At 38.0% G+C, this 13,412-nt stretch overlaps 1 protein-coding gene across 1 annotated transcript; it reads left to right on the forward strand.

Annotated features, from left to right (window-relative positions):
- Positions 1 to 1,778: 1,778 nt before the first annotated feature.
- On the forward strand, positions 1,779 to 5,224 carry LOC122315112 (probable polygalacturonase). The gene is made up of 6 exons (XM_043130878.1): positions 1,779 to 1,974; positions 2,818 to 3,140; positions 3,329 to 3,449; positions 3,549 to 3,723; positions 3,860 to 3,930; positions 4,122 to 5,224. The coding sequence occupies exons 1-6, from the start codon at positions 1,926 to 1,928 to the stop codon at positions 4,793 to 4,795; spliced, it is 1,413 nt and encodes a 470-aa protein (XP_042986812.1). The 5' UTR covers positions 1,779 to 1,925; the 3' UTR covers positions 4,796 to 5,224.
- Positions 5,225 to 13,412: the final 8,188 nt, after the last annotated feature.

The raw sequence follows: 13,412 nt of genomic DNA on the forward strand, positions 1-13,412 counted from the left end.
TATATTCTCTTACTCAAGTGAAATCTCTTTGTAATATGTATTTAGAGATGTGTTTATAAGGAAAGATGTGTCTCATATGATGCAATTCTTCTCGAGAATACGATTATGTAGTTGATAGTATTATTCGGATGAGAGTGTCTCATAAGGACCTATCTTACCAACATAAATCTAAATTTGAGATATACTTTGTCGGCCGAGATGCCTTACTGATTACCATGGCCCTTTAAGAGTCTTATTCTGTAGTCTCTAACGGTACATTTTATTTAGCTTTAGCCATTTCTCGTGATGGATCACAAAAACTTCTAATGATCGTATCATTGGTTGTTAGTTATATTTTTTTTCCTATTGCATATATTTAATCTCACTATTTTGTTCAAAAAAAAAAAAAAAATCTCACTATTTGTCTCTCATTATTCTTTTAAAGATTGTGATGGGAATATATGCCCAACACCTACCATAGCCATAGAATCTTGGTCGGGTAAGCCTCTAAGCCAAGGCTCTCAAGGATCAAAGGCGTGGCTTCATTTCGTATTGGGTCCATCGAACCCATTTAGCAAGAAATGACAGATGCCAAATAGTAAAGACTTCAAAAATAAAAGAACAAGAATTATAATCATAGAGAAGAAAAGGAGCATGGAGGAAAAAGAGCTCATTGCTCTCCCTGTGGAACCAACAAATCAGAAAACAAAAAGCATAACGTTAAGAGTGAATTTCCCGTGGGTCCTACCAATTTACAAAGGAATAATTGGGAATAATATATAAATATAAATTTTTTAATAAATTTTTATATAATTATATTTTAAAATGAGAATATTGATTTAAAATAATGTTTTTTTATAAATTATTTTGTAAAAACGATCCTAATTTATAACATAATTATATGTAAAAGATTGTAAAAAAAAATAATGTCTGTGATTTTATTTACAAAGACCAACTAATGAACTCCTAAGATGTACGTCGCCGCAACGAATCTAGTAAGCAATAAGCATGTTTAGTACGACGTCGTGTAGGTAACATTAATTGGGGACCGTTGCTTGAATAGTCAAGGGTACGGGCGTAAATTCAACCAATGGGAGACGACCCGTACGAGACAAGCAGACAGCAGAGACTAATAAAGGACGAGTGGGGTAGGATCCACAAATGACGCCGTATAACCCCCTAACTTTACCTCTGATATCTGGCGACTAAAATTGAGGACAGCCTAGCATTTTCCACGTATCATTATCGTGGGTCCCGTGTTTCCCAAACTGTAGACGCACATGCACATGATTCCACCCAGTTTATTTCCTTAATTGCAGCAAAAACCTCGACTCTCGAAATATAAGAAAAATAAAAATTCTATTTATTATCTCTTTCTTAATATTTTATTAGGTGACATCTGATTATTGGACTCACAACTTAAACATAATAAATAATTATTATAAATTAAGCATTTATGAATTTTATTGATGATATTAAATATCTAATAAATATGTTATTTTTTGATAATAATTTTAGATAAATGTGATCGGAGCTCTGCTTGGCCGATTAATGTTGTGTCGGCAAGATGTGGTTTCGATAGGGGATGATGGAAATAATAATAATAAACTAATGGAAGTTGGGATATCGGAAAATATTATTCAAATCAGGCTTTCCAAGTTAGATGCGTGGAATTTGCTTTTACATGGTTATAGGATACGTAAAAATGTTAATGAAGAGCTGGCTTTTCTTTATAGCTGTCGCTTTCCATGTACCGCACCCACCGTTTGTTTGTTTTCTTGTTTCACGTATTCGATTGGCATTATATACATAAAGGTTCCCCTGTTTCTTCTTCTTCTCTCTCAGTTTCTCTTCTTACTTCTTGCTGATCTCCTTCTTCTTTACTGCACGCTGCTCTTCTCTCATTGGGGTTCTTGATTTTCTGTTACTTGGTGCCGTGTGTTCCAATGGTTGGTGTTGAGGGAAGGAGAAGAGACCCAATGAAGAGGCTAGTAAGTACGTTGGCATTGTGGGATATGTTGTTCGATTCATTTACTTTCATTGGTTGTGTGAAATCCCGAAGTGGGGCTGATTTTATTAAGTGTTTTAATCATTTTATTTGTTTCTGTGATTGTTCGGTTGAATCTGATATGGCTATTGCCAGTGTTTGATAATAAGAGTGATCTTTTTAAGTGCTATTGAATTCACTATTTTTTTGTTTTTTTGTGGTATTTCTATGACCATGCGTTTCAAGTGAATCTTTTACCGGTAGTTTTGATTCACTATGAATTCCATTCTTCAATCTTATACTCTAATCACTATCCTTTCTGGTCTTAGATCTTTGTGATGTCAGATGAAGATATTTGTGTCTCGAAGCCGGTGTCCTTTAAGACCTTTTTTTCCAAAACATCCACAGTTCTTCCACCAGTATCATTTTGTGACGAATTTCTTGAAACGTTTTAACCTATACAGATTTGGTCCAAAACCAATTCCGATTTGCCTAAATTGTGAAATACGGACTAGTTCTATTCATAAGATCAGGTTCTAAGGTGTTGCATGTTATTCCACCATAATGTCATATATATTTCCCTTCTAGGAGTCTCTTTCACCATGTTGTAACTTTCAGAATGTTGACTCCATATGCATATACTGCATATTATCGTCCCAGCCTCCAAGGTTACTATCGTGGTGGTCCTTTGAGTCCACCCCAATGACGTGGTGCTCATGCCCAAGTACATTTCTCTAATGATATAGCCGCAAGGCTCATATATATATATATATAGGAACATTTCTTTGGGTTGAGTGCTTGTTTTGCAAAACTGGTCGCTAACCTTTTCTTTTTTCTTCACGTCTTTTCAGGCCAGGTGACTCTGCTTTTGCTTTTGGCATTAAGCGTTGCTATCGAACATGATGGTGAGGGAAATAATGGACAATGCAGTTACAAGAGATTTTTGGATCCCAGACCGCACAGTGTGTCCATCTTGGAATTTGGAGCAGTCGGAGACGGGGAAACATTGAACACAGTTGCCTTCCAAAATGCCATTTTCTATCTCAAGTCCTTTGCTGACAAGGGTGGCGCGCAGCTTTATGTTCCTGCAGGGAGGTGGCTGACTGGAAGTTTTAACCTTACTAGCCATCTCACTCTCTTCCTTGAAAGAGGTGCTACCGTTCTTGGATCCCAGGTTCTCATTTCACTTCTGCATACATTTTTCAGTGAATGCCCTCTTAAGAAAAGCGAAAACAAGAGTATTGAAGCACCTTTCTTGGCAGTGTTGTGAGAGTCTTTGGACCCTATGATACGTCCAGTATGTACTTGGTTGTGAATTGTCGGTGCAATGACCACAACTCTTACTTTTTATAGCTTTTGCAGGATTACATTCACTGGGATATTGTAGATCCTCTCCCATCTTATGGTCGAGGTATCGAGTTTCCAGGTGGCAGATATCGTAGCTTGATTAATGGGCAAAATTTAAATGATGTGGTGATAACAGGCAAGGATTTCTCATTATCAGTTTGTCTGTTAACTAGGCACCTTACTTCTGTCTTCCTCATATAAAAGATAATTTGCTTGCCTTTTGATAATTCAACAGGTGATAACGGAACAATAGATGGCCAGGGTTCTGTCTGGTGGAATCAGTTTAGTTTTCATTCCCTAAATCATAGCCGACCACATCTGGTGGAATTTATTGACTCTGATGATGTAATTATTTCAAATTTAACCTTCTTAAATTCTCCTGCTTGGAACATCCATCCAGTGTATTGCAGGTACTTCTTACTCGGCCAAACTACTGTCTTATTTGACTCATATCTCATTTCTTGTATTCTTGACCCATTTCTACAAGATTTCTAGTAGAGCAGAATTTCCTCAACTGATGTGTGTCTTTATGTGGATAAAATGCAGCAATGTGTTAGTTGAAAACATAACTGCTCATGCTCCACCAGAATCTCCTTACACCTGTGGTATAGTCCCAGGTTTGTCAAAAAACATCTTTGGTTACAGACCAACTATCTATATTGCTTGTTTTACTGTCTTGATTGTAGATTTCCCCATCATGAAATGGATAGCTTCCTACTTGACATATTTTCTTTTCTCCCAACTAACGTTGTTTCGAGGGAAAGGTCTTTCGCTGGAAAATATGTAATGTATATATTGCAATTCGCAGATTCTTCCGAGTATGTTTGCATACAGAACTGCAACATTAGCATGGGTTATGATGCAATTGTGCTTAAGAGTGGTTGGGATGAATATGGAATCTCATATGGCCAACCAACCACAAATGTCCACATCAGAGGTGTTCACCTTCAGTCTTCTTCGGGCTCTGGCCTTGCTTTTGGCAGTGAGATGTCTGGAGGCATCTCCAACATACTTGTGGAACAGCTGCATCTACGAGACTCTTTCATTGGAGTCGAACTAAAGACAAAAGAAGGCAGAGGTGGTTATATGAAAAACATCCTTTTCTCAGGTGTAGAGTTGGAGGATGTTCACTTGGCAATCAGTGTAACAGGTCAATCTGGCTCTCATCCAGATGAAAAATATGATTCTAGTGCTCTTCCAGTTGTTGGAGGCATCACCTTTAGGAATATGGTTGGTGCAAATATCACAATTGCTGGAAAATTTTCTGGAATCCAAGAGTCACCTTTCACATCAATCTGTCTCTCTAATCTTACATTCTCCATCAATTCAAGATTTTCTCCCTCATGGTATTGTTCCAATGTGATGGGTATCTCTGAGTTTGTGTCTCCTGAACCATGTACAGATCTACAGGACTCATTTTCGAATTCTTCCTCAGCTTGCTTTCTTCTCTTATATCCACATTCCTATTCTTCGGTTTTGTGATATAGTCACCTATAACTACAATTGTTTGTTCTGTTATCTGTACATGAAGTACTAAAAGCTTCTTTCATTCTTAAATTCAGATGGAAAACGCATGTTCAAATAAATTTCGGCTATGAGTCTTCATCTTTTTGCTACTTCAGTCGAAAATTCCTAGTCTTGCACTAGAATTTTCCATAAATGATGTCACTCCCGATCGTCTGCGCATTGCCTTCTTTCTTCAAGTAGAAGAGAATTTCAGATAGTACAGCTCAGATATAATTTGCTTTCGATATATTCTTTCCCTGTTTTGATATATTTAGCTACCATACAAGTTATATGTTGTTTATTTGCTATCTAATTTCATTTTGGATGGTGCGTGGTCAGAGGACTACTTTTATTGCAGAAAGACCCAACTGTTTCTTCCAAGTTAAAACTGTGCACTCTTTTTAATTTCTTGTCTATAATTGAAATGACTTGCTACAAATGGCTGGTCTTGCCTCATTTTATTTTCTTGAAATGATTAAAATGGAGCACTACTATAATACAACGACATTTGAAGTAACCATCCCTTAATGTTGCTGGGAACGATAAGAGAAAAAGTGAAGCAAAACAAAATCAATCACACACAAATACAAGACTTACGTGGTTCAGCAACATGCTTGCATCCACAGAGCTGCAAATGATTTTATTTTCTTAAAAGTCAAATATAGTTTGACAATACCAACCCCTCAATGTCGTTAACATGGCAATATCTGATTCAATAGAGATTTAAAATTTAAATCTCTTACAAATCAAATATTGTCATATTAATGACATGAAATGTGTGCTTTATACACCAGCTTACAAGAAGAAGAACTCAAAGTACAATATATATATATATATGTGGTGAAGCCCTAACTAGCTAGGGTTATTAGGGGTCGGGTCGGACCGGTGTGAAGCCCAATAATTCTGTGTTGCTAATTACTTATACCAAAACTCTATGCCAAAGGAAAAGATGTAACTTGTATGACTCATTTTCAAACACTTGACATAGACACTGGTGTCTTTGAGCATAAACGTTTGAGATTTCTTTCCCCTCCCCTCTTAATGTACCCATAATCAATTTCTATATTTGTTGGTGTTAACTAAGATAAGTCTAATCTTTGTGAATGTTAACTAAGGTGAAGACCAGGCATTAGGGGAAAACATGAGAATATAAATTGTGAGCAAGTTGATAGAAATCATGCAGTAAACTTTGGATTCAAGTGGTAATATCGCTACATATCGAGATAACAGAGAACATATGACATAGACTTGTAACAAGTTCAAATAAAACAATCCTGGAGTCCTGAATATTGATCCAATTGAGGAATTTATTGAAGTGGAAGACAATTTTCCACACATATTATATAGAATGCAAGAGAAATGTTAAAAAAGTAATAATAAGAATATGAAGAAAACAAAAAATCAAGAAAGACAATAAAAGACAAAACAAAAAAATGCGAGCACATATATAAAAGCTTGAAGACAGCTTAAGGGAATGACTCTTTAAGCATTGCCAGTGGCATTTTCCAAGAGGTAAGCTTCAACAACCTTGTCCATGGTCTGAAGGGACCATCCCAACCGAAGGGCCCTGGAATGTATAAGAAGGCCCATAGTACAATAAAAACCAAAAGGCCTAGAGGATGGGCCCAGGGGTCATAGAGGGACAATCAAGAAGAGTTTGAAAAAAGATATGCATGGCATCACCTTTAACAGAAGGATAAAAACAGCAAGGAGGGATGCGGTTATTCAAAATCTTAAGCCTTGATCTGTTCCAATAAATCTTGAATCAGATAAGTACAACAAACGAGCCTATATATATAGGTAGTCTTTGGTAATTTAACTCGAATACAATGATCTCTTAACTGACTTAAGCATCAGAGTGTTTTCAGGAGAAGGAGTCCCCCTCAAGTTTCATCAACGAAGATCGGTTGCATAGTGGAAGATTGGAAGTGAGACACGTCCCTAACATTTAGCGTCGGCTGTGCGATCTATGTGATTCAGTGTGGTTCTCACATGTCAATTGTAACACGATCAATAGCAAGCCGAACGATGGACGCCTGACCGTCATCTGTGGAAGTGCGACTAGCAGTAGCAGAAGAAAAATTGAAACAAGCTCTGGAGGTCGTAGGAATCTTACAAAAGGAGAACAATGACTTAAGACAGAAGAACGCCAATTCCCATAATGTTGATGTGTTCGCTCACAGCAAGCAAGGAGAAGATGAGGCCCATTGCAAGGTCGAAAAGCTTGTTGAACGAACAGAGAAAGAAAGAATGCATGAGGAGTTGAAGGAGCTAGCGGGAAAGTATGAAGAGATGATGAAAAAGATGGGCGGTTCTTCCTCGATGGAAAGTCTACTATACCAAATAGATTTGCTGTACATCGCTCGTATTATGGCTATGCTGCTCCCGCTAAAATTCAAAGTTCCCCAGATAGGGATGTACGATGGGTCCAAGGACCCGATAGATCATTTGGAAACTTTAAAGCTCATATCACACTCCACGGTTTCCCTTTGACCCTGAAAGGAATGACTAGGGGCTGGTTTGGGACCCTTAAACCAAAGTCAATAGACAGCTTTGAGGAACTAGCAAAGCAATTCTTGATCCAATTCATGCCTAGCAGAAGATGACGGCGCCCAGCCGCCTACTTGTTAACGGTTAAGCAAAAGGAGGATGAGAATTTAAAGACTTACTTGACCTGTTTCAACAGAGAACGCTTAACAACGAATGACTAAGATGAGAAGATCACCCTGACCGCCCTTTTAGGAGGGGTATGGTCGCGCAGTCCTTTTATGGCAGAATTGGCACGAAGGTCTCCTTCCACCCTCAGGGAGTTCATGGACAAGGTGGATGATTTTGTCAATGCAGAAGATACTCTGCAAGCTTTGGTGGACCCTTGTAAAGACGATACCCAGATTGAGCGGAGAAACAGGCGGGCTAATAAGAAGGGTAATCCAAGTAGGCGAGAAAGAGCGAGGGAAGAGCAGTCAGATCTCAACCTCAGACTGGTGCACAGTAATCTGGGCAAACAGGAAGGAGAGAGAGAAAGGGAAAATCGCCATCCTATCAAAATGGGCAGTCGGTACTGCAAGTATCGTCAGACAAGCTCGCATTGGACTGAGAACTACACGACCATGAGAAAGAGGGTTGCGAAGTTAGCAGGAACTGGCGAGCTGGAGCGAATGATCTTAGAGCGGTCAAAACCAAGAAGGCGCCAGGAGACTAAAAAACAACCAAGGCGAAGTTTCAGTCCAGAAAGAAGGTGCCACGCTAATGACCGCCAGGACAGGAGAGCGAGGTCGCCCCCAATAGGCGATTGGAACAGGGCGCCTATAGGAGAAATAAAGACTATAGCCGGAGGTTTTCCTGGGGGTGGTATTTCCACATTCAGCCGAAAGGCGTATGCACGAAAGGCAAGATATGAAGAGGTGTTCGTGGCTAATAGAGCACACAAACAACCAAAGCTTAGTAATGAGCGAATGGTGATATCCTTTGAAGAGGCAGATAGGGAAGGAATCATATATCCGCATGATGATGCTCTAATAATAACTCTCGTAATAGCCAATTATACAACTAGGCGGGTACTAGTAGACAATGAGAGCTCGACTGATATACTGTTTTGGGAAGCATTTGTCAAAATGAGAATTGATGTTGGCAAACTGAGGCTCTCCCCTACGCCATTAAAGGGTTTCTCAGGAGATACTATCCAGCCCGTAGGGGCAATCACACTTCCAGTAACTGTAAGAACGGGGACGAGGACGACAACTACCATGACCAACTTTTTAGTAGTGAAAGCTCCTTGCTCTTACAATGCTATATTGGAAAGACTGACACTTAACCATTGGAGGGCGGTAACATCCACCTACCATCTCAAGATGAAGTTCCCAACAGATAGCGGCGTGGGAGAGGCAAGTAGGCCCTGACTCAAGAATGTTATGTGCAAGAATTAAAGAAAGTCAAGAAGGAAGTCTGCACGGTGGCAGGACAGGATGGGGCCTTGCTGCCCCTACCACCACCTGTAGCGGTAACTTATGAGAGAGATATAGAAGTCAGGGATGACCGGATTCAGCGACATGCAGAAGTCAACGAACCTCTGGAACTCGTGGCATTATACACTGACCGCCGTAGGACCACTATCCGTATCGGGACACAAGTCCCACCAACAGATAGAGAAGCCCTAATACAGTTGTTGGTAGAACACAAGGATGTCTTCGCATGGAGCCATGAAGAGATGCCAGGTATAGACAACGAGGTCATTGAGCATTGCTTAGGCGTAGACCCAACACACAAGGCAGCGTGATAGAAGAAGAGATCATTCAGCGCAAAAAAGTACGCCGCCATTAATGAAGAAGTTGAAAGGTTGCTTGCGGCCGGCTTCATTAGAGAGGCCCACTACCCGAAGTGGTTATCCAACGTTATCATGGTGAAAAAGGCAAACGGGAAGTGGAGGATGTGCGTAGACTTCATAGATTTAAACAAAGCTTGTCCGAAAGATAGCTTCCCCTTACCATGCATCGACGCCATTGTAGATGCTAGAGCGAGGCATCCTATGTTGAGCTTCATGGACGCGTATTCAGGTTACAACCAGATACAGATGAATGCAGTGAACGAAGAAAAAACATCTTTCATCACAGACCGAGGGCTATATTTCTACCAGGTCAAGCCCTTTAGACTGAAAAATGCAGGGGTGACTTACCAGAGGCTGGTGAATCGGATGTTCAAGAAACAGATTGGAAAATCCACGGAGGTATATGTGGATGACCTACTGGTAAAGAGCAAAGAGCCTGCCCAGCACTTTGTGGATTTGCGAACGGTGTTTGGAGTCTTACGTCGTTACAAAATGAGGTTGAATCCATCAAAATGTGCTTTCAGGGCCCAGTCGGGAAAATTCTTAGGCTTCATCGTATTTGAGAGAGGAATTGAAGCTTCTTTAGATAAAAAAGAGGCCATAATCAATATGAAACCACCAAAAAATCTAAACGAGACTCAATGTCTGGCAGGAGAGTGGCGGCCCTGGGAAGGTTCATAGCCAGGTCAATAGATAAGTGCCTCCCCTTCTTCCAAGTATTGCGGAAAGTGCATCTTTGGAATGAACAGTGCGACCACGCGTTCAAAAAATTAAAACAATATCTGATCAATCCGCCCATTTTAAAGCGACCAGAGAAGGGTGACGTACTCTATGCGTATCTAGTAGCTCCCAGCATGCTGTATCTGTTGTTCTCATAAAAGAAGAAGGAGCCGTACAACATCCAGTATATTATGTGAGTCGAGCACTCAGAGTAGTAGAAACAAGGTATCCTCGAATCGAATTATTGGTATTCGCTTTGGTAGTGGCGGCTAGGAAGTTCTGTCCTTATTTTCAAACCCACATGGTAAGGGTACTAATGGAGGCTCCATTGGCAAAAATTCTGAGGAAACCGGATAGCACAGGGAGGCTGATAGGTTGGTCAATCGAGTTGAGTGAATTCAATGTAGAGTATGAGCCGAGAAAAGCAATTAAAGGGCAAGCGATGGTGGATTTTGTGGCAGAGTTCTCAGACTTTCCCTGGGAGGAGGCAGTAGCACCATCAGAGAAGCCGTGGATATTGTTTATACACAGGTCGTCCTACCAGATAGGCGGAGGCCTGGGGATACATTTGCTGAGCCCTGATGGCCAAGAGCGGTATTATATGGCCACACTGACATTCAAAGTAACGAATAACAAAGCTGAATATGAAGCGCTTTGTTGAACCCAAGGTTTCAAGTTTCATGTGATTATAAATCTACACATGGATTTTGATGATAACAAATGAATTCAAAGAATAAAGGAGTTTCAAGCTCAAGTTGTTCACACAATAGAATCAAGCACATCAAAAAACCAAGCATGAGCAAGAAGGAAACAAGTTCACATTAAAGTCATAGAGTAATATTGTAAATCTCTTAAAATTTGAAATTAGGATTAATGCTCAAAATTAATATTTTATCATAAAGCATTAAAATACATTTTCCACATGTGCATGAAATTTTTTGAAAATTAAATTTGAAAATTTTGAAAGATGATTAATTGTCATCTTTTGCATGTGCATGCCTTGATTAAAGGGTTGAACTTTGAAAATATTAAAGATAATTGATTGTCATCTTTCACATGTGTATGTTTTATTTGAATATTTTCAAAAGTGATTGATGCTTTTTTAGACTTATACAAAAGGTAGATGATTTTGTTTGAAAAATTTGAAAAGTAAAGTGTGCTCATTTTGTCATATGCAAAAAGTAAAAGATTATGTTTGAATTTTTTGAAAAGGAAAATGTGCTCATTTTGTCATATGCCAAAAGTAAAAGATTAAGTTTGATTTTTTTGAAAAAGTGAATGAAGTTGTCTTTGACAATTGAAAAAGAAGAACCTTTTATTTGAATTTTTTGAAAAAATGAATGATGTTGTCTTTGACATGTGAATCTTTTTAAATTTGAATATGAAGTCTCATATGCCTATAAATAGATCATTTGAGAGCTTCACATTCACAACATCAAGAGCATATAACATTCATTCAAAACTTTCATTCTCTCTTCTCTAAGCATTGAGCATTAATCCTTATTCATTTTGAGAGATATAGTTTGCGCTGTATTGTTCTTATTTCACTCATTGAGGAGTATTTTCTGATAACCTACCCACTATCAGCTTTTGTATCAGAAAAAGGGTGTGTATAACCCTTGTACCTGTAGAAAGTATTCTATACGGGAAATAGTTGAATCACCACTTGTAAGGTGATTGCAAGTGTAGAGGGTGTTCTACACGGATCCTTTGTAGCGGTGTTGTTCAAAGGTGTAATAGGTTTCTATCTCCACCTGAATGAGGTTGAATAGTGAATTTGGGAATCCTCAAGGGGTAGCTTGAGGCGATGACGTAGGCAGTAGGGCCGAACCTCGTTAACATACTGAGTTTGCTTCTCTCTTACCCTTACTCTTTATATTTATTGTTATTTCATATTTTGTTTATATTTTATATTATATATTTGATTTATAATTGTTATTTTTTTTAATACAACTCAATTCACCCCCCCTCTTGTGTTAGTCATCTGGGCAACAATTGGTATCAGAGCTAAAAACTCTATTATAAGATTAACTATCTTTAGAGTTAAGATCTTATGGCTAACATTGCAGCTTCATTTGGTAAAAGTTAATCTAGCAGTCGGCATCCACTCTTTTGTGGAGATAATTACTCATTTTGGAAAGTTAGAATGAGAATATTTCTTCAAGCTCAAGGTAGAGAAATCTGGAAATGTATTGTAAATGGACCTTATATTCCAACAAAAGTGGTTGATGGAGTAAAGGTCAAAAAGGAAGAAGAAGAGTTTGATCGTGAAGACGATAGACTTTATACTTTAAATTTAACTGCTATGAATTTATTATATAATGCTCTTAATGGAAATGAGTTTAATAGAATAATGAATTGCGCTACGGCAAAGGAAATTTGGGATAACTTGGAAGTAACTTATGAAGGAACTTCGCAAGTCAAAGAATCAAAAATTTATATTCTTACTCATGAATATGAAATGTTTAAGATGAATGATGATAAATTTATTTCTAGTATGCACACTCGTTTTACTAACATCATAAACAGCTTGACAGCTCTTGGCAAAGTTTATTCCAAGGTGGAGATAGTAAGAAAAATTCTCAACTCTTTACCAAAACGTTGGAAATCAAAAGTTACAGCGATTCTTGAAGCTAGAGACCTCAAGAAACTCGAAATCAATGAACTCATCGGATCACTTATCACCATGAGTACACATTGAAAAAAGGAGAAGAAGAAGGAAAGCCAAAGAAGAGCTTAGCACTTAAAGCTATTCCTCATGAAAGTGAAAGTGATGAAGATGAGGAAAATGACGATAAAGATGAAGAAGTTGCGATGATAACAAGAAGAATTCAGAGGTTCTTGAAGAAAAATAGAACTCCTCTGAGGAAATCCTTCAAAAAGTTTTCCAAGAAAGATTCAGGTAAAAATGACACTTTAATTTGTTATAAATGCAATAAACCTGGTCATATCAAGCCAGATTGTCCTCTGCTAAAGAAAGATCGAAACAAGGGCAAGAAAGCAATGAAAGCTATATGGGATGATGATTCAAGTAGTTCAGATAGTGAAGCAAGTAATGAAGAATCAGCAAATCTTTGTCTTATGGCTAAAGATGACATTGAGGTAACAAATCTTGATAATATTGAAAATCCTTCATATGAAGAATTGCAAAATGTTTTAGAAGAGATTTATGAGGAATTTAAAAAATTGGGTATCAAGTATACTGCTTTGAAAAAGAAAAATTCTTCTTTAACAAACGAAATTGAAATTTTAAGAAAAGAAAGTATCATTTTGAAAGATGAAAATCTTGAATTGAATAAGAAGAAAACCGATTTAGAAAATATTGTTGAAAACTTTACAAATGGAAAAAGAAATTTTGAAAAACTTCTTGGTAGTCAAAAATGTGTTTTTGACAAGGCAGGATTGAGATATATGCCAAAACAAAAATACAAACCTTATAAAAATTTCTTTGATAATCATTCTACATCAAAGACTAATATTCAAAATTCTTTTCATAAAAATAATTTTGTCAAAAAAAGATATTATTATAATCATTCAAGTTTTTCATAT

This window comes from Carya illinoinensis, chromosome 7 (assembly GCF_018687715.1).
Source record: "Carya illinoinensis cultivar Pawnee chromosome 7, C.illinoinensisPawnee_v1, whole genome shotgun sequence".
Classification (NCBI taxonomy): Eukaryota; Viridiplantae; Streptophyta; class Magnoliopsida; order Fagales; family Juglandaceae; genus Carya; species Carya illinoinensis.